This window comes from Ceratotherium simum, chromosome 13, assembly GCF_057802395.1.
Source record: "Ceratotherium simum simum isolate JZ-2026a chromosome 13, ASM5780239v1, whole genome shotgun sequence".
Lineage (NCBI taxonomy): Eukaryota > Metazoa > Chordata > Mammalia > Perissodactyla > Rhinocerotidae > Ceratotherium > Ceratotherium simum.
The window spans coordinates 14,752,599-14,771,887 of NC_141912.1; the positions used below are offsets into that span (position 1 = coordinate 14,752,599).

At 43.5% G+C, this 19,289-nt stretch overlaps 1 protein-coding gene across 9 annotated transcripts in view; it reads left to right on the forward strand.

Annotated features, from left to right (window-relative positions):
- The window catches only part of JARID2 (jumonji and AT-rich interaction domain containing 2), a 260,738-nt gene that overhangs the window by 108,800 nt on the left and 132,649 nt on the right, over window positions 1–19,289 (forward strand). For 7 of the 9 annotated variants that reach the window (XM_087438035.1, XM_087438036.1, XM_087438039.1 and 4 more), the window contains one exon: window positions 8,141–8,276. The exons of 1 other annotated variant lie outside the window; for it this stretch is intronic. In XM_087438035.1, the coding sequence (XP_087294161.1) occupies window positions 8,141–8,276 (136 nt within the window). Of the gene's footprint in view, window positions 1–6,376; window positions 6,504–8,140; window positions 8,277–19,289 lie in introns of all 9 variants that reach the window. One more of the 9 variants, XM_087438037.1, reaches the window with a different exon arrangement.

A 19,289-nucleotide genomic window follows, 5' to 3' on the forward strand; every position in this document is an offset into this window, starting at 1 on the left:
GTCCCTGGGCACCCCCCACCACCACCACCATGCCTCCTTATAGGCAGGTTGACACTTCAAACATTAGTGGGAGGTTCTGGATTTCAATTTAAAACACAGGTGTGTATTACACTTCAATCCTGGTGTGTCTTGGATATTGGCTTTTTATTTGGTGATGTGGTTAAAAATGATCTCTGTGGTGGTGTAGACCTTTTTTTTGTTTTTTAAATGGATTCAGATCTGCTAGAAGCGACCTAGTTTAGTTGGTAGACCTTTGTCCCAGTTTCCACCAACTGTCCCTGCATTATTATTAACAGTGCCCTTGGTTGGGATAAATTACTTGGTCCCTTCTACCTGTGATGCATGAGTCTCTTAGGAAGTTTGCTCACAAGTGATAGGAAATTACCTTCCATTGGGCCCTTTATCCATTTTTAAATAGTTGTAATTGTTAGAATTTTTTTGTGCTGAGGAAGATTCACCCTGAGCTAACATCTGTTGCCAATCTTCCTCTTTTTTTTTTTTTGCTTGAGGAAGATTAGCTCTGAGCTAACATCTGTGCCAGTCTTTCTTTATATTGTGTGTGGGACACTGCCACAGCATGGCTGACGAGTGGTGTAGGTCTGCGCCCCAGATCAGAACCTACGAACCTAGGCCACCTAAGTGAAGTGCGCTGAATTGAAGCACTATGCCATGAGGCTGGCCCTGAAAATGTTTTTCTTTTTTTAATTGATCAGAAATGTGCTTCCCTCTAACCCATGCTTTTTCATCCTTTTTTCCCCTCTCCTAAATCAAGGTGGCCTGATTTTGAAACCATAATAAAAACCGAGACTTGGGCAAGTTACGCAAGGATGCTTTGAGAGATGACCTTAGGGTTGATATTCTTTCTGTTACACAAGGTGGTCTTAGAGATCAATAAGAGAAAGTCTGTCCCTCTCCCCTGACTTCCCCTCCCACCTCCTCTTTCGTAGTCTCCAGCGAGAGCTGCTGCTCATGAGATGTTTTGGTTTTTCATACAACGTGTACATTTGCCTCTTGAAATTAGTAATTTTAATTTTGCTTTCATTTAGGAGTCAATGTGAGTTACACATTTGACGTTTTTCTCTTTAATAACAAATTTCTGAGTTTGGAAATGTCGCTTCCTGATCTGGCACCTGCCGTGTAGTGGACCGTCCGACTGACTACCTGGTTGCGTGCGCCAGCTCCTTTTTCTCTCCAGCTGTGTGACCTTTGGGCAAGACACTGAAACTCATCTCTAAAAAAATAACTAAGAGTTTCGTGATTACTTCCTTTCCCACGCATTTTAAACCAAAGGGAGAAAGCAGTGGTGTGGCTCTTGTGCTAAGGGGAGGCTGAGCAGAGAGAATCACGAACATTAATTGCGTGTAAGTGCTGAGCCCAACGTCTAGCATATTGAGCACCCAGTAGACATTTGCCATTATTACAGTCATTATCACTTTTTATATTCTCCCCTTATGACTCCAAGAGTATCGTCCTCTGCCTAGCACCTGTTTTGCAAGCTTGACTGACCGGGACGTCTCTGTTTTCTTGCACTGAGGTAGTTGAGTGCTCTGAAGAGTTTTTGAAGGTCCCTCTTGTTGAAGAGCTGGCTGTCATTGGAGAGCAGAGCCTGTGGCTGAGTGGAGGGTATGACTTGACTGTATCAGTGATCTGATCAGTCTTAAGACAATAAGTTAGAAGAACTCTTGGTGCAGTTATAGTATGTCATTATCAATAATCCAGTGTTTTAAAGCATGGATGATGGAGAGAGAATTTGAATAGTCAGCAAATTTATTATTTATGTTAGGATGCCTCATTTCAGGTTTTATTTAAACTTACATTGGTTTGAATTTACACCGCCAGTGGAGGTTGGGGTAGGTACTCAAATACATTGAAAACAGTCACAGTTTTAAGTTATTCATGCTTGTGCCCACAACTCTATCTCTTCTCCATGAGGACGTGTGGATAGATAGAAGGCATGGCAACCTGCTCTCCACAGATCCTATACCTTCTTTTCTGTCTTGTAAAATAAACCTGGTTAAGGAGGGCAACTTAGTTCATATTATCATGTACACGTGGCTTTCTGTTAGTGGCTTGTGTTGGTTTTGTTGTTTTGTTTTTTGCTTTAGTAGTGAGGAGATCATCCCAGGAAAAGAATTCTCCGTGAGCTGTTATTTTCGTTGGATTGAGGCCTTCCTTTGCGTTTTGTTGCATTGTAATGAAAAAAAATTTACTCCCTCCCCCTCCCCAGGAAACAAATAAAATCACCATAGAGGGTATAGGTAACTCCAAGCTTAAAGAGATCCTACAGTGTGATGTGCCTGCTACAATTTATCCTAACTTTTGGATTTGTGCGTGGAAATAGAAAATGATCTTATTGCTTATGTTGGTCTTGTTCTGGAATATTATTCACATGGTGGAATGTGTGTTTAGTTCTGGTTGTCATATTTTAAAGAGAAGTCATGTGGCCGAACCTGTGGCGTAGTGGTTTAAGTTCGTGTGCTCCGCTTCGGCGCCCTGGAGTTCGAGGGTTCAGATCCCGGTCATAGACCTGTGCACGGCTCGTCAAGCCATGCTGTGGGGCTGGCCCTGTGGCTTAGCGGTTAAGTGCGTGCGCTCCGCTACTGGCGGCCCGGGTTCGGATCCCGGGCGCACACCGATGTACCGCTTCTCCGGCCATGCTGAGGCCGAGTCCCGCATGCAGCAACTAGAAGGATGTGCAGCTATGACATACAACTATCTACTGGGGCTTTGGGGGCAAAAGAAAGGAGGGGGATTGGCAATAGATGTTAGCTCAGAGCTGGTCTTCCTCAGCAAAAAGAGGAGGATTAGCATGGATGTTAGCTCAGGGCTGATCTTCCTCACACACACAAAAAAAGCCATGCTGTGGTGGCATCCCACATACAAAATAGAGGAAGATGGGCACATGTTAGCTCAGGGCCAATCTTCCTCACCAAAAAAATATAAATAAATAAAAAAATAGAGAAGTCATCCCACGTTGGGTAATTGGAGGACGAAGGTTTGAGAGACCATGTCACATAAGGAATGATTTAAGGAATCAGCATTACTTAGTGGCTTACTTTTTGTTGATTTCGCCTGTGTTATTTGATCACTTGTTTGAGCTCAGTGAAGAGAAGTCGAAGGGAAGATTTCTCAGGGTATATTAATAAATAGACTTCTTAATTCTTGCAGTAGGAATGACAATAGTAGGTGTATGTTAGAAGTAATTGTCTTGGGATTTTACATCACCTTTACCTTTTCCTATATTCTGATGGAAATTAGAAAGTGATATGAAATGGACATAGTATGGGGAACTAATGTGTACTAATGTGTACAACTTCTCAAACTGGAATGTGCATGGGAATCACCTGGAGACTTTCTTAAAATGCAGATTCTGATTAAGTAGGTTTGGGCTGGGACCTAAGAGTCTATATTTCTAACAAGATGCCAAATGGTTAAGGCACTGGTGGTCTTTGGACCACGCTTGGAGTTGCGAGGATATGGAAGGAGGTGGGAGAAGGCTGTTTAATCTCTGACCTGGACTGTGAGCTTTGGAGAATTGTTAGAGGGTGCTGTCTGCTACAAGGAGTGTAGTGTCTTCATGTGCTTACTTTCTCTGCTCCTTTTCCTTCCATGTCTATTAGAAAATTTGGGGCAGCTAGAGGTGATGTGCTTTTTTTCCTTTTCCGTAAGTGTTCAAGTTCCTGACCACTTGCCATTTTTGATAAGAAATTCTCTGGTTATCTCTAAGAATGGCAAACATTTTGCAAATGAAAAGAAAACCCTATCACCTTTACTTTTAAAGGCCTTATTACTCAATCTTCCATTTGCCAAAAAAGTGATTTATAGCAGTTAATAGCAAAGTCAATCTAGATCTATGTGATGATTTTCTTTTTCCTCTCTCTCTCTCTCTCTCTGTTTTTCCTCCTGTCAGCAGACCCAAATATTTTTATTTGTGTCAGGGTTGGGGAAATAGAAGGAAGAGACTGGGGGATAGGAATGAGGAAAGGTAGTGCATTGTCTGGGAGCTTGAATTGTTTTTCTCCAAATTTTGATGGGCTATTAATCTAGAGGTCTTATGGAAACTCCAAATGGCAATAGCTGTTTTTAAATCTTTAATGCAATTCATGAGAAGAACTGATACACCTCTGGGCAACTGAATTTGCATTAGAATAAAGCTGCTGGACTCGTATATCAATGGCTACAACTCCTCCTGTATCTTCCTTTGTTAAGCTGGCCAGTAAACCGGGTTAGACAGAGTGCTTGGTTTGTGGAGCATTCTGGAGGAAGCCAAGAAAGGCTCTCTCTCACTCTTCAGTGCTGCCTTCAAATCCTGAGTGATTCCATCTGAGGAGAGGGAGAGCAACATGGCCTAGGAAGGTCAAAAGGGGATAAATGTGGACCTTGGTGCATGAGGCATGAGTTGATTTGGAAATAGTCATTTGGGAATGAATAACTGAATATAGAGGGTGGAGGGGGAATATAATGAGAGAATCCTGGGAGATACAGAGGAAAAGCAGCCTGTGTAGATGCGATGAGGATGGTAGGGAGAGGAACAGTGAGAACCCGAAAGAGGTAGGTAGTGAAAGAATTGGTTAGTATTTGGCTGAAGGTAAGGGGCTGTGACAGGGTCATTTGGTTTGGGCCCTGTAAGACCGGGTTGACTTTCAGACAGGCACTCTGTTTTTGCAGGGAACTAGGTGGTTGTGGAAGGAGGGGTGGTGCAGCCACTGTGTTGGGATGTCGCCAGGATGTTGACAAACTTACTGCTGAGAATGAGAGGCCTAGCCTGACCCTTCTGGATTAGTCACAGTGGGGAGTGTTTTATGGGGGTGGCAGTGATTCAAGTCAAGAAAATGGTAGTGATTTCAGGCACTTCACTTAAAACATCCTGGGTGCTTGTAAGAATAGGCACTGGCGGGCCAAGTTTGGGTAAAAGTACGTGAGAGGCATGGGATTGAGTTTTTACTGTTTCTAGAAATACTTATTGGGCTCTTACTGGATCAGGCATGTTTTAGGTGCTCAGCTAACAGTGGTAAACAGGAGAAATAGCTTCCTGACCCCATGCAGACATTGTTTAAATGGCTGATTAAGTAAGACAGCTATTGGAAAAGGGAAGATAAAAGGGAAGCCCCATACTCAGAGGTCATGTAAATTCTTGGAGAGAGAGAAGAGGTGTTTGTATTTTGAGTTGCCTGACCTCTAATGGTAGAGTTATATCTGGGCTGTCGTCTAGAGCACTGGGTCCTGGGGCTGTTCTGACAGCGATAAGACCACGGCAGAGCAAGTGTTACACTTGAGGTACCTTCTTTTTGGCTTTCCAGGATACCGAACGTGGACAGCCCTGTGTAGCCTTCTGGTTGTGTGCCTGCGAACTCTGCTTTCTGCCTGTAGCATTCCACTAGGGAGGGGTGTAAGCTTAGTATTGGGTGATTCATCACAACTCTACAGCTGTGAAAGGCAGTTTAATTTTTAATTTCTGAATTATTACCTGCCTCTTGAGCTTTTGGAAACAGAACAGAGCCAACTTATTACCTACTAGGTTTGTGTCTTGCATCAACATTGAGGGAGGTGACAAGTCATGACCAGCACTTTAGATTATAAAAGAACACGTGTGTGTAAAAAAAAAAAAAAAAAAAAAAAGTTTGAGTTTTTAATGTCTAGAATTTGAAACCCCATAATCTGTGTCATGGATTTGCTTCTCCTGTAGTTAAAGTACTTTATAGGTGTAATGAAGCTGCTTGTGTCAGTAAGTAAACCTTGGATGCGTCTTCCTTTGCAGGAGTTTTTCATCTCACATGGTTTATGCTTTAGTTAGACATTAGTTGTGGGGGTATAATTCTCTCATGGAGGCTTGGTGTCAGAGTGAAGGCACCAGCCTGAGCAGAATGCAGTAAATCGTCACAGGAGTTTTACATTGAAAGCTATTTTGGGGCTTTATAATTTATATACTGTGTATATGTGGAAAATAGTAGTTTATCGTCACATCCCTGTTGGTTGTGGAGATGCAAGTGGTGAGAAGAGGAGCCTGGCCGTGATGAAGAGAATTCTGCTGGACAGCCTTTATTGCATAGACCGTGGATGCTGAAAAGGTGGCTTTCAGCCTAAGGAGCAGTAACTTTTCCTGAGGTCAAGACTGTCATTCAGTTACAGCAAATAAGTTGTGGGCGCTTTCGTACAAACTCAAGGAAGTTGCTATAAGAGTGAATCCAACTTCATTGTGCTTTTCATGTGTTGTGTAGCTAAATCATCTGCCTTTTACCCACGCGGTTTATTTGGGCTCCTCAAATGGGTCTGGTCAGAGTGCTTCATTTTTCCGGTTTTTAACCGTGTAGTTGGAAGGTCTCTAATGAGTTGTACCCAGTAGCAGTTAAGAAATTGTGTGTGTTCCTCCTGTCAGGTTGAGGCAGTTTGCTGGCTGCTGTGAGCCTTCGTGTTTGAACCTCCACCACCGGGCTGGTCTATAGACGTCTTGGCTGTCTCAGGAGAGCGACCAGGAAGACAGGATGTGCCTTCTTCCTCTAGGGGTAACGGAAATCTCACTTGGCAGGTCTACAGGAGTGAAGGATGCAGAGAGGAAGGTGGAAATCCTAGCTCTCTTCTTTCCCAGGGCTTGTCTTCCCCTTATTATAGAAGACAGAGAATTACTCTCGTTCTAGGAAATCCTGGAAGCTTAACCAGAGTGCAGCTTAAGTTATTTAGGGCTTAGAGTGTCTATGTGGTTGGATTTCTAAGATGTCGTTTGTGTTTATGCAGAGTTTAGGAATTTAAGAGCTGGAAAAGACCTCAGATCATCTGGCCCCCTTGTCGAGGCCCATGGAGGTTTTATGTAACCCGTTAGTGGCAGGGAGTAAAAACCAGTTGAGTTGGACATCCAGTACAACACACCAGTCGAACTCGGAGGTATTCAGCCTTCGGTTTGAACAAAAGAAACCTGAATATCCAAAATCCTGCCTTCACCCAGGGTATTAATGTTTTCCTTATTCTCTTAAGGCCCAAAATATCTGAGAAGCTCAAATACTTCCATCTCTAAATTGAACTCTGTTATAAAATGCTTAAGTCTCGAAGTAGGTGTGTGAATGTGAAGATTTCTTACACTAGCAGACAGTAGACAGATATCCACAGAAGAGAACCTTCCTTAGCCATGTGAGTCAACACTTTCAACCTTAAAAACCTTCCTGCTGGTTTTCTGACACCGTTACCTCAGTTTAGTCACCAGTATCAACCATCTCCGTCTTCCCAGACTTGGCTCTTATTCTGTCTCAGTTCCCTGTGAGTCTCACCCCAACTCCCCCAGACCCCAGTGCTTCTTCAGTTCTAATCTTTCTTTATATCTTTACTGCTGGGATTGCTGAAATGGTCTGGGCTGGCTGCTAGTTCTTTGGTTGCCCCACTCCCACCCTCCTAGCCTGGCCTTCGTTTTGTTCTTTCCTCTTCAGGAACTTGCATTGGATCTAATACAACAGACATAAGGGAGCCACACGTTTAAATTAGACCTTCAAGACCTATTATTAACCTCTGTGTATTTCTTCTTTTTTTAAAATCACCCCCTTCCCCCACTTCACCAAGATCCATTGCCCTTTCTACAGTGGTCTCTCTGTTCCCTTTCATTGTGACTCATTGCCTTAAGAGGCCATTGCAGATCCAATTTCATTTTCTGACTGAATTGTAAATTCCTTGAAGGTAGCACCAACCCCCAACGACAACAACAACAATTTCCAGAAGAGTGCAGCACATATTTGTAAGGCAGTATGCATTCTGGTATTACTCACTTCATAAAACTCCCGTACAATGGTTCGTTACACCTCTGGTTGTGGGTGTAATAACTCCTCTTTCTAAGCTTTGCCAGGAATATAAAACTTCAGGATTACCAGTTAATGAAGGTATTTGGGTGTGAGTATATAATAAAGGAAGTGGGATGGTTGCATCTTCCTTCCAGTCCTTGTACAGCCTGTGGGGTGGTTTTTTGCCTGAGATCTCTCCAGATGTTGGAAGGGCCAGTGCTTTCCCTTTACCATATGATGTGGTTTTGATCTCCAGAACTGGGTCTCGGTCACACAATACTTGTTTGGGTTTTTTTTTTTAATTTGTTCTGACTCTTAATGTTTGCGTGCTTTCTTTTAAGTAACTCCCCTTCTCCCCTTTCTTTCTTATGTTTCTCCAGGATGACAGTGATGGGATTCCATGGTCAGAAGAAAGGGTGGTACGTAAAGTTCTTTATTTGTCTCTGAAGGAGTTCAAGAATGCCCAGAAGAGGCAGCATGGTGAAGGCATTGCTGGGAGTCTGAAAACAGTGAATGGTGAGTGGAGTATTTTGTTGGAATTGGATGATGTCTCTGGGCATGGCCTTGTTTCTGAGTTGGATGTGTTTTTGGCGGCTTGTGCTTCTCAGGCTAAGCCCCTAAGGGCAGTTATTCTGGACATCCGATTGGGTTTATAGATTGATTTTTTTATGTTCTTTTATATGTTGCATAATATAATTGACAAGGTTCCTTAGTTAGTCCGTTCCTTATAGACAAGACCAGGGCTGCGATCTGATTTCTATGAGGTCCTGGGTTGAATGTGGAGCCTGTGTTACAGGTTTTTCTGTGGGTATCTTTCTACCCAAGTATGGCAGCAGAAGCCTTTGGTCTTGCTGAAATTTGGAGACTTTGGTTCTTATCTCCTGTTTGTATAGGAAGTAGCCTAAATCTACCATGTACCTACTGCCTTTCCTCCTCTCTGGCTCCACAGCCTCTGAAGTACCTGCTTCCTTCCTTGTTGATCAGGCTGGGCAGGTTGCTACATGGCAGCAGGTGTACAGTGGCTTAGAATTCCTGTGCCTGCAGAAGTGGTCTTCCGGTATGGTTATCAAATGGATCCTTGAAGCCTGGAAGGAAACTTGCTCCTCTCTGAGTTGCTTCTGATGTCTTGTTTAACAGGGTTAGTATGATTCGGATGAAATCATCCAATGAAAACCATCTCAGGACAAGCATTTGGTTATATTTATTTTATTTCAGTGGATGTGGCTGTGGTAGCATTCCAGGTATTGCTTGTACTTATTAATCTCGTAGAATTATAGATCAAATGAGAATGAATTGATCATGTTCTGGTTTGTGCTTGCTTGGAGCAAGCAGTCAAGGAAGAGGAGATGCTGTCAGTTGCAGAATCTTTGCTCTGGTCTTAGGGTTATAGTCGTCACACATGGGTACTTGATGGCTAGCCAGAGTGCAGAGTGACAGGTTTACTTAGGGCTTCCAGTTTCTTTCCAGCCTGCTCGGTTGTAGGTGAGTTGTCTGGGAGCCTCTTATTGGAACTAGTGCTTACAGACAGACAGGAACTGTTGCCGCGCTGTTTCTGCAGGGCCATGGCAGGGTTTTCTGAGCTGTCCTCCCTGAACTCTGCCTGGATTTGCCCTACCACCCACTCAAGTTCTATCACTCTCTCCTTCTAGTGTTGTGTCACTAGAAACAAGAACCCCCTGAAATCTGAGCCAACATATAGAGGAAAGGACCTTTTTGAATTTCTTTTACATTTGCAGAAGCAAAATAAGTAGTGGAATCTGTTGCCACAAGTATATAATTTGGACCCCCCTGTATGCTCATGGATCTCCAACAGGTAGGGACCCCATCTGTTCCTTGGCTGCCTGTAATACAGTAAGTTCTCAGCCCCTGTGTCTATTTAGAGAGCATTTGATGTGGTAGTTGTTGTTGTCATTGCTTCACATTGAACATAGTGTTTTGCTTGATGAATTTTTGCGGGGGGTGGGGGGAGGCTGAAGGGGGAAAATATCATTGAAACCTGGAGTTAAAGTGGACCGTGGCTGCTGTGTGGTTTACAGGTTACTTCTGTGATAAGGGATGCTCTCATTCTACTATTCAGGAATCACAATGCCTTCCTGCTTTTGGAATCTCTTAACAGTTAAAAAACAACTCAACTGGGAAAAATCAGCTTTTAGGACAAGAAGGTAGCCAGATAGATGTCCAGGATTGAATAAAGGTAGAATTTGGGTAAAAGAACAAAAAGGAAGCCATTCAAGAAGAACTGGTGCTGCCAGCTATTTGACCAAATGTAGCTCTCCTTTTTATTGACGTAGTCAAGGGTTTGGCAATACTGAGAAAGGAATTCTAAGAAAAGTTGGTGAAGACATCTCTATTGGGATCCTTGAAGACTTGAAATAATTACTGTACCACTTTCATAAAGAAAAGGTAGTTTTTGTCGCGGTACTTTGCCTTTCACCCTGCTAAGGACTGACTTGTCTTTTTTTTTTTTTTTCTTTTTTTTTTAAATACTGAGACCCCCCAAGCCTTCTCTGTTTTGGTTGTGAAATTGCTGTGAAGGTGCCTTTTTCTGATTCCTGTTTGGTGTTTGCGCAGGCAGCATTCCAAGGCCACCTTTTTGTTATTCCATGTTTTGGATTTCAGTAGCATTTCTAAGTAAACACATCTCCTTGTTTCAGAACTTAAGTCTTTTAAGAATAATTTTCTTAAAGGCAGCGAACATGTTGAACAAAGTGTGCTTTCTTGTTTGGGGGGCTACCGGAAAGCCCAAGAAACCAGAATCGTTACCATGGGAATAACTCCTTCGCCATAGGTCCCAGAATCTTAGGAGTGCTCTCCTGGGGGTTGTGACCCATAGAAAGCTGAAATAGCAGGGAGCATCCAGACTTTTTTGGCTGATGAGATTGGGAATCGGGATGATTGCGAGCAGTATCATCTTTGATGTGCGTATGTATGTGGGCATATATGTGTATCACTTGTGTTTGAATAGGTGATGTATAGAAGATGATCATTCATATACTATCCAATAGAATGACCTTGTCTTAAGCTGTATATCACAGAACACTATCTTGGGGTTGGTGGCGCAAGTGAAGATAGATTAGCGAGGGCATGGGGGAGAACTGTTTTAACAGTCATGCAAGGTACATGTTTTAAGTTTTTTGGTTGTTAATCCCTCAATTCCTTGAGGTTCCCTTTCAAAAGTTGAAATAATTCCACTGGTCCAGTTTTAATTGTGACAGAAATTTGTCTGATGGTCCAGTTTTGAAACTGTCCGGTACAGAGCCCTTGCTGGGAGGTGGGGCATGAAACTGGACTGGACAAGGGCGAGAGCATGTGCCTGTACCCCGGATAGGGTGGTGTGGGGGCACTTCTGCCCCTGTGTCCCCCACTTTCACGCTTTGTAGCTTGGGGACCTTGGGTAGTGACATACCTCTGAGATGCCCAGTGTTTTCATTTGTCAGCTGAATAAAACGTCCTTGTGGGGCTTTGTCGTGTTGTATGTGGTGGTGATTTTCCTAAGGTCACATGTCTATTTATTATACAGTAGCGGAGTTGGTGTTACAGCTCAAGTCTGTAATTTTGAATCCAGTACTTACTTTAGAGCACAGACTAGATGAAAATTATACCATATCTTTGCAGCAGTAGTATTGAATAAAAGGTGTTTTATTTTTTTCCGTATCACAATTTCTTTTTCTTTTTTTTGAGGAAGATCAGCCCTGAGCTAACATCCAATGCCAAGCCTCCTCTTTTTGCTTAGGAAGATCGGCCCTGGGCTAACATCCATGCCTGTCTTCCTCTACTTTATATGGGACGCCACCACAGCATGGCTTGACAAAGGTGTGTCAGTTCGTGCCAGGGATCCAAACCTGTGAACCCCAGGCCGCCGAAGCCGAGCGTGTGCACTTAACCGCTACGGCACCGGGCCAGCCTCCCTATTGTATTTTAACAAAGATGTTTCTGGGTTATTGGTCCTGCTAGAGTTTCCTGGGAAAATTCAATTAAAAATAATATTTTGCATTAACATTAGAATGGGCTTGACATAATATTTATCTAATTTGAAAACTAATTGCCATCACTTCTGCTAAATCATTGGCGTGTTAGGATGATGAGCAAGCAGCCTCTTGCCCTTACCTCTTGTGCGAGGTGGGTTGGGTGTCTGTTAAAACTAAAAACAGTGGCAGCTGTATCTGAGCGGCTGAGCTCAGCTGCCCATTTCTGCAGGTCTGGTATAGTAGTAACAACCCAAACAGACAGAAGATAGTAGAGAGACCTCATATTTTATGTCATAAAATCCATGTTTGCCATCAATCTTGCTTTTGTGGTTCTAAAGTGACAAGCAATGAATTTTTTTCTCCTACTAGAGGTAGAGAATGTAGCCTTGTGGATTTGTCTGTGTAGGAATTGAAGCCATCACTGCAGCTCGTTGGTTAGAGCCAGGCTTAGAGGGGAGGCAGCGCTAAGATTTTTGCTGATTGTGAGCCTTCTGTCTACTTCCTGCTGTCGATAATGCCACTTTTTCTGGCTGTAATAAATTGACAAAGGCTTGGGAAAGGGCTGGCAGAGGCTGAAGCCTCGGCCACTCTTTGAGGGCCCTTGGCCCACCGGGGCTTAAATTAGGGACATTTAAATAATAACATGCTCCACAAATAATGAGTACACATAATTACATAGTAAGAGAGGGGAGCTATTAGCTGTATTTGAATTTCATTTGCTTCCTATAAATGTCATCTGAGATCCAGTAAGCCCTCTGGCCAGCTACAGAGTCTTGACTAGATTTACGAGAACCTGGATCCTTTTTCTTAGAATCTTACAGTAGTTGTGATAGCCAACCTGTATTGGGTGCTCACTATTTACCAATTATTGTTCTAGCATTTAATCTTCAGAACACGCCATTTTATAGATGAGGAAATGATACACTGGAGTGGATTAGCAGTTTTTCTGCATAGTACCTGGCAGAGCCAGGATGTAAACCCCGGCTTTCTGCATTAGCACTCCCCTGCTTTTAAGCACCACTTAGAAAAATAGACGTAATTTCAGAACCCTCCATATAGATAGGATTCTAAAAATAAGAATTTGTAGGAGGACTTTTTTTTTCTAATAGCAATTTCCTTTGAAGGATATATGTGAAATCTTTTCTTGGGAAAGAGACCTCTGAAGAAGGCGGGAGTCCTAAGTATTTATTAATGTGAGCAGTTTTCTAGGCTTTATTAGAGGTCATAATTGAATTGATAGTCAGAGGGAATCAAAAAATTGCACTCCTTCTGATTGGTTACCCTCTTTACTTCAGTCACAGGTACCCAAATGCATTCATTATTTCCTTCTGTTTTCTTCACCTAGAGATAGAGATTTGTATTTTTAAGAGATTTGTATTTTTAAGACTGTTGTTGAACCTGCAGGTTGGAAATCACTGGAGGGCCACCAGTCATCTTATTGCAGTGGTGAGAGGGGGTGTAGCCTTTCTGGCAACAACTTGCAGTCAGGGAAAGTTGGAAGTGCAGGTACACGACCCTCCTCGCCCTCCTTTTATTTCGAAGGAGTAGAATTTTGGACTCCCTTCAAAATCTTTCTTGAAGATTCCTGATGTTTGTGGAATGAAACATGAGTCCAACTCCCGCAAACTCGTTGTTCACAGCATAAAATAATGACTTGTGAGTCAAAATCAAAAAAAGACACTGGGCTGGCCCGGTGGCCTAGTGGTTAAGTTTGCATGTTCTACTTAGGCAGCCTGGGGTTCGCTGGTTCGGATCCTGGGCGCGGACCTCCTCACCGCTTGTCAAGCCATGCTGAGGTGGCGTCCCACATAGAAGGGCTACAACTCCACAACTATGATATACAACTACGTACTGGGCTTTGGGGAGAAAAAAGAAAAAGAGGAAGATAGGTAACAGATATTAGCACAGGGCCACTCTTCCTCAAAAAAACAAACAAAAGTCAGGGCACATTGTCTGGTGAATGGAAGTGTATTTATGGAGCTATATTTGAAATGAAGGTTTTGGTTGTCTGGATGCCTTGCCTCGGCCTGAAGCTCTCAGGTCTGGTTGTTCTAAAGATGGTCCCTACTTTGACAAAAGTGACAGTTTTTTTTTCTTTTGAAGAACATGGCTTACCCTTAGGCTTTGCCCCAGTTGAACTGCTGCTGTGTAAGTGCAGGGGCCTCCGTAAGCTGCAGGGAGCCCCAGCTCGGGCTGCTCTCAAGTCAGCTGCTCCAGGGGGCTAGTTGGTTAAGTTTTCTCGAACACTCCAGTCTCGGAGACTTTTCTTACCTGTGTCCCCTGATGTATGAGACAACACTCCATATGAAAGAAAGCTGGGTGAAATGAGGGTAAATACACTTCGTTGAAAACCACTAGAATTTATTCTTTGTTGAAAGCAAAGCTACATTTATCTTGGAAGATGGTCGAGTTGAGAAGGCTTGATTTCTCTCTCTCTCTGTAGCTTTCTTGTGGTCAATCTCTTTCTGACCAAAGTATTGCACATGGGGCATTTCTGGATAGAGCTTCCATCTGATCAATACTTGATAGAGTCTTTAGTATGTAGGAGGTATTGTGAGTAATAAAACTGAACTCAAGTGGCTTATGTTGAGGAGTCAGAATACTATTTCACCCCATCTAAGATGTCATTGAGTGATTGATGCACCATGTTTTTATGTATCAATAAGAAAAGGAAAAAATACTTTCAATTATAAGGGTAAGCCATCATAATTTGTAAGATGCTTTCTAATTTTAGATATGCATGTTTTAACCTGAGAAAAATGTGTGTGTGACCTGGACTCAGTGAAGAAGAAAATAATACTGAAGGAGAAACGCTTTAAAAATGAGAGGTGTGTGACTGTGTGTTTGCTCTAGTGTGAGAAGCTAGCAGGGAGGCAGATGTGGAAAAGGCCCAGTGTTGAGCTACCAGGAAAGGCTTCACTCCAGAAGTTGCATGCCGTGAGCCTTGAATGCTGCTGGACTTTGTGAGCAAGGGCTGGGGATTGGGGCAGGGTGGTGTTGGGGGCAGGGGTGAGGACCAGCAAATAGAGATTTGGCAGGAATCTTGTTCTTAGAGTCCCCTACAATGGCAGGTTTCTGTGGCCAGCCTCCTTGTACTGCTCTGGCACCAAGGGAGCGGTGAGCATAACTGCAACCCTGTTGGCCGCAGAACTATGGATTGTTAGAGCAGGAGGGGACTTTTAGAGGTATATAGGTTAGACTCACATTTTACAGATGAGGAACTCTGAGGCTTGATGATGAACTTAACTAGAAGGAATGGATCATGCTAAAGACTGATTGGAACCAGAAATCCAATTTAAATGACGGTGAGGTGCCACGCTTCCCGGTAGGCATGGCTGCCTGCAAGGATTTCACGGAGAGCCAAGAATGGAGGTGCCCGTGGAGGTTAATGTGTTTCATGCTCCTCTTTCCCGTCACTTTATGCTTGAGGCCCACTGCCCCTTGAGTTCTCTCAGGCTGCCTCTGCCAGTTCTGTAAGCTCTACACCCTTTCCTGGTTACATTATTGTCCCCATCAAATCCTGGAACTCTTTAGTAGAAAGGGCGTACATTGCAGGTAGTGTCACCCGGGAGAGAGAGTCTGTGGCTAGGGTAGATGTGGGATATGTGTGTGATGTCTCAGCTTGAGACTGTCCCGGGTGTTTTCCTGCTTGTCATCTTCTCTAACGGTTCTTAGAGAAGCCCAGCTTTGTGGGGTGCAGACAGCCAGACGATAGAAATCCACTGTAGTCTGGGAGGTTTTTTTTTTTTTTTTTTTTTAAAGATTTTATTTATTTATTTTTTCCCCCCAAAGCCCCAGCAGATAGTTGTGTGTCATAGCTGCACATCCTTCTAGTTGCTGTATGTGGGACGCGGCCTCAGCATGGCCAGAGAAGCAGCACGACGGTGCGAGCCCGGGATCCGAACCCGGGTCGCCAGCACTGGAGCGCGCTCACTTAACCACCAAGCCACGGGGCCGGCCCTGGGAGGTTTTTTAAAGCTGTTCCACCTGTAAGGGTCTTTCCATCTTCAGTCAGACTGCCCCTTTGTGCACCAGATCTCTTTCTCTCATCTCTACAAGGACATTATTACTCTGGAAATTGTCCTTCCTTTCTTCATCATTATGTACTTCTTTACTAGATTATTCCCATCAGTAAACAAAACATGTTGTAATTTCTCCCATAATAAAATAAACCCTCCATTGATCTTGTTATCTCGCTCCTATTCATTTTTCTCTTACTTTATAGCAGAATTCCTTGAAAGAAAAGGTCTAAACTGTTTGTCTCCCCGTACTATTTATATTCATGTTAATATCCTCTCTCCCTACCTCATTCAGTTTTGAACCCCTAGAGTCAGGCTACTTACCAAGGCTGACAATGACCTTGATTGTCAAATCCACTTTTCAGTCAGTGTGGCGTTAGTTGCCCATTCGGTAGCATTTGATATGATTGAACCTCTCCCGAACCCCACTTGTCTGCTTGCCTTCTGCACTTTGATTTCTCCGTAGGCCTCATGAATTTGAACTGTCTCAAAGCCAACACTCTATCTCTGCTCTCTCTTCTGCTCCTGCCCTGCCTGTCTTCCCATCATCCATAAATGCCAATTCCCTTCTTCTGGTTGCTTTGGCCCAAACCTTTGAGTTATCTGTTACTTCTCTGTTTTTTCCAGACTTTGCATTCTATCCTTGAGCAAAACCTGTTTATTCTAAACTTACCATATCTTCTGAATCTGAATTTGCACCAGTGCTACTAGTCTGTAACCTCTAGCTTGGGCTGGGACTCCTAATGCTCATTCAGCTTCTGCCTTTTTACCCCTTCAGGCAGCAGCCAGAGCAGTCCTTGATAAATGCCAGTTAGCACATGTTATGCCTCTTCAATGTCTGCCCATCTCTCTCAGCATGAAAGCTAAACATCTTCCCCTGGCCGCTGGAGTGGTCCCCCAGTACCTCTCTGGTCTCATCTCTCTCTCCCCTTCACCTCGTTTAGCCTTCCTGCTGTTCCAAAAACACCCGCTGTACCTTTCCCAGAATTTTTGCACTCGCTGCTCCTTCTATCTAGAGCTCGCTCCCTTTAGATACACTTAAATGACTTGATCCCTCTCTGTATTTCAGGTTCCTGTTCAAATGAGCCCTTACCTGAGAGTCCTTTCTTGAGCATCTTATGAAAAATTGTGCCCTTGTCTACTACCGTTTAGCTCCTTCCCTTGTAATATTTGTCTGCATAGTGTTTCTCACTGCCCGGCATTGTGTTACTGCGTTTATGATAAGCTCTCTCCCCACAGTAGATTGTAAGTTCCATGAGAGAAGAGCTTCATTGTGTTAACTACTGCTGTACGCACAACTCCTGGGTGCTCTGGAGCTTGTGCTGTGTGAACCAGTTTGCAGTCAGGTCACCTGCACACCGGCCACATCCGCACTCCCCTCCCCAGCACCCCTCTGCCACGCTCTGGATGTGCTCCTCTCTGTTCACGGGGCGTATTCCACCCCTTACTCCAGATTTCATTTCGGAAATGCACATATTGACACTCTAGTCCTCAGATCACAGCCTATGCTATTTTCCCTGTCACCAAAGTGCACGTTTATTCATGATGGTGATATATTTAGAAGTCTCATCATCATAAGGATTCTTGGAATTGGGTCACCCTTGTACCCTTTCTTAGCCACATTTGTTGAATGTCTATTTAGGTACAAGATACATTGCTTGGTAGTTTAAATTAAAATTGGGCTTTTAAGAAAAAATAGGTTACCACTTTTAATTCTCAGAACATTATGATAATTCTACTATTACTGTCATAATTTCATGGGTTTAGTGGGTCTCAGATGTTAAGCAACTTGCACAAGGCTACATACCTAAGAAGTGGTCAAGTCAGGATTTGAACCCAGGCTCCTGACTCCAGATCTTGCTTTCTTTTTTTAAATTGAGAAAAACTTGACACTCCGTGAAATCACATCATCTGAAGTGTACAATTCGATAAGTTTACAAATGTGCATATACCCATGTGACCAGTGCTCCAAGGGAGATATAGAACTTTTCCATCACTCTAGAAAAGTTTCCTCCTGCCCCTTCCAGTTCATTTGATTTCCTTAAAGTATGTACTCATTTTGGGGTTTGTCAGCATGGCTGTCTCTATTTTTAGAAGCTTTTATGATTGTACGTGGATTTATGGCGTTTCCTCGGAATGTACCAGATACCTGAGAGTGTTGTGACTTGAAATGCCTCAGAGCCAGAGGCCCATGTGTGTCCAATGAACAGCTCTTGGAGGCCCCAGCTTAGGTAGACATAAACCAAGGCTTGAGTAAGAACTCCACAACTGGACATTCTCACGAATGACATTCGCCATCTCGTGGTAATATTCATGGAACCAGATGCCCTGTCTTAAGCTGGCATTCCAGTTTTGGTTCTGAGCTGTTGTGCAAGTTCAAACCGAAGGGGCTTTTGAACAAGTTTAGTTCTCATACTCTTTAGTGTCACTTTTCTCTTGTGGCACTTTTTTCCCCTTCTTGTGGCACTGTTCTTAGTTTGTGGATGTTAAGGTATCTCAGCCTTGAGCCAGGCCAAGTGGTTAAAGTTCATTGTGCTCCACTTCGGTGGCCTGGTTTCAGTTCCCTGGTGCGGAACCACGCTACTTATCTTTCAGTAGCCATTCTGTGGCGCCAGCTCACGTAGAAGAACTAGAAGGACTTACAACTAGGATATACAACTATGTACTGGGACTTTGGGGAGGGGGAAAAAGAAAGAAATCTCAGCCTTGATGTTATAATTCAAGAAATTCTGGGACTGGGGTCCCAGGCCTGGCTTTCCCCCAAAGGCATACTAAAGAGGCATCCGTAGGTCATGTCCCTTCTCTGCTAATAGAGTGTTTTCAGTTAGATTGATCCTTGTGAGGAGCCCACGATCTACCTAATGGGCTTGAGGATGCAAAAACTTGGTGGCAGCAACGTGGTAAGGTTGCTGATGTTTATTTTCTTCTGGCTGTGGTGAAAGTCTGTGTATTAGTCAGCTTGTGCTGCCTTAAGAAAATATCATAGACTGGGTGGCTTAAACAACAGAAATTTATTTCTCAGTTTTGGAGGCTGAAAGTCCAAGATCCAGAGTGCCAACCAGTGCAGTTCCTGGTGAGGGATTGCTGCCTGGCTGTGTACCCACGTGGCTGAGAGAAGGAGAGAGAGTGCACTGGTGTCTCGTCCTCTTCTTGTAAGGACACTAGACCTATCAGATTAGGGCCCCCCTCTTATGACCTCATTTAACCTTGATCTCCCCCTCACAAGCTCTGTCTCCAGAGCAGTCACAGCAGGTGTTGGGGCTTCAACACAGGACCGTGACAGTCTAGTGCTCGCTCGGTAGAGCTTTGAGATGGTGACAGTTTTATTTTGTTGTAATTTTAGATTAAGTCAATTTCCATGTTAATCTGCAGCATGTTTGCTTTTGTGTTTATGTGATACTAGAACTATTTCCTGCTACGTCAGGAAACCCTAAGAGCTGTTGGACTTGAGAGAAGTTATTATTCCTCTCAATTGGATGGACTTAAACTTGGACTTATATTTATTGAGTGCCTGCTTTTGTGAGCCCACCTGAGTTAACCTA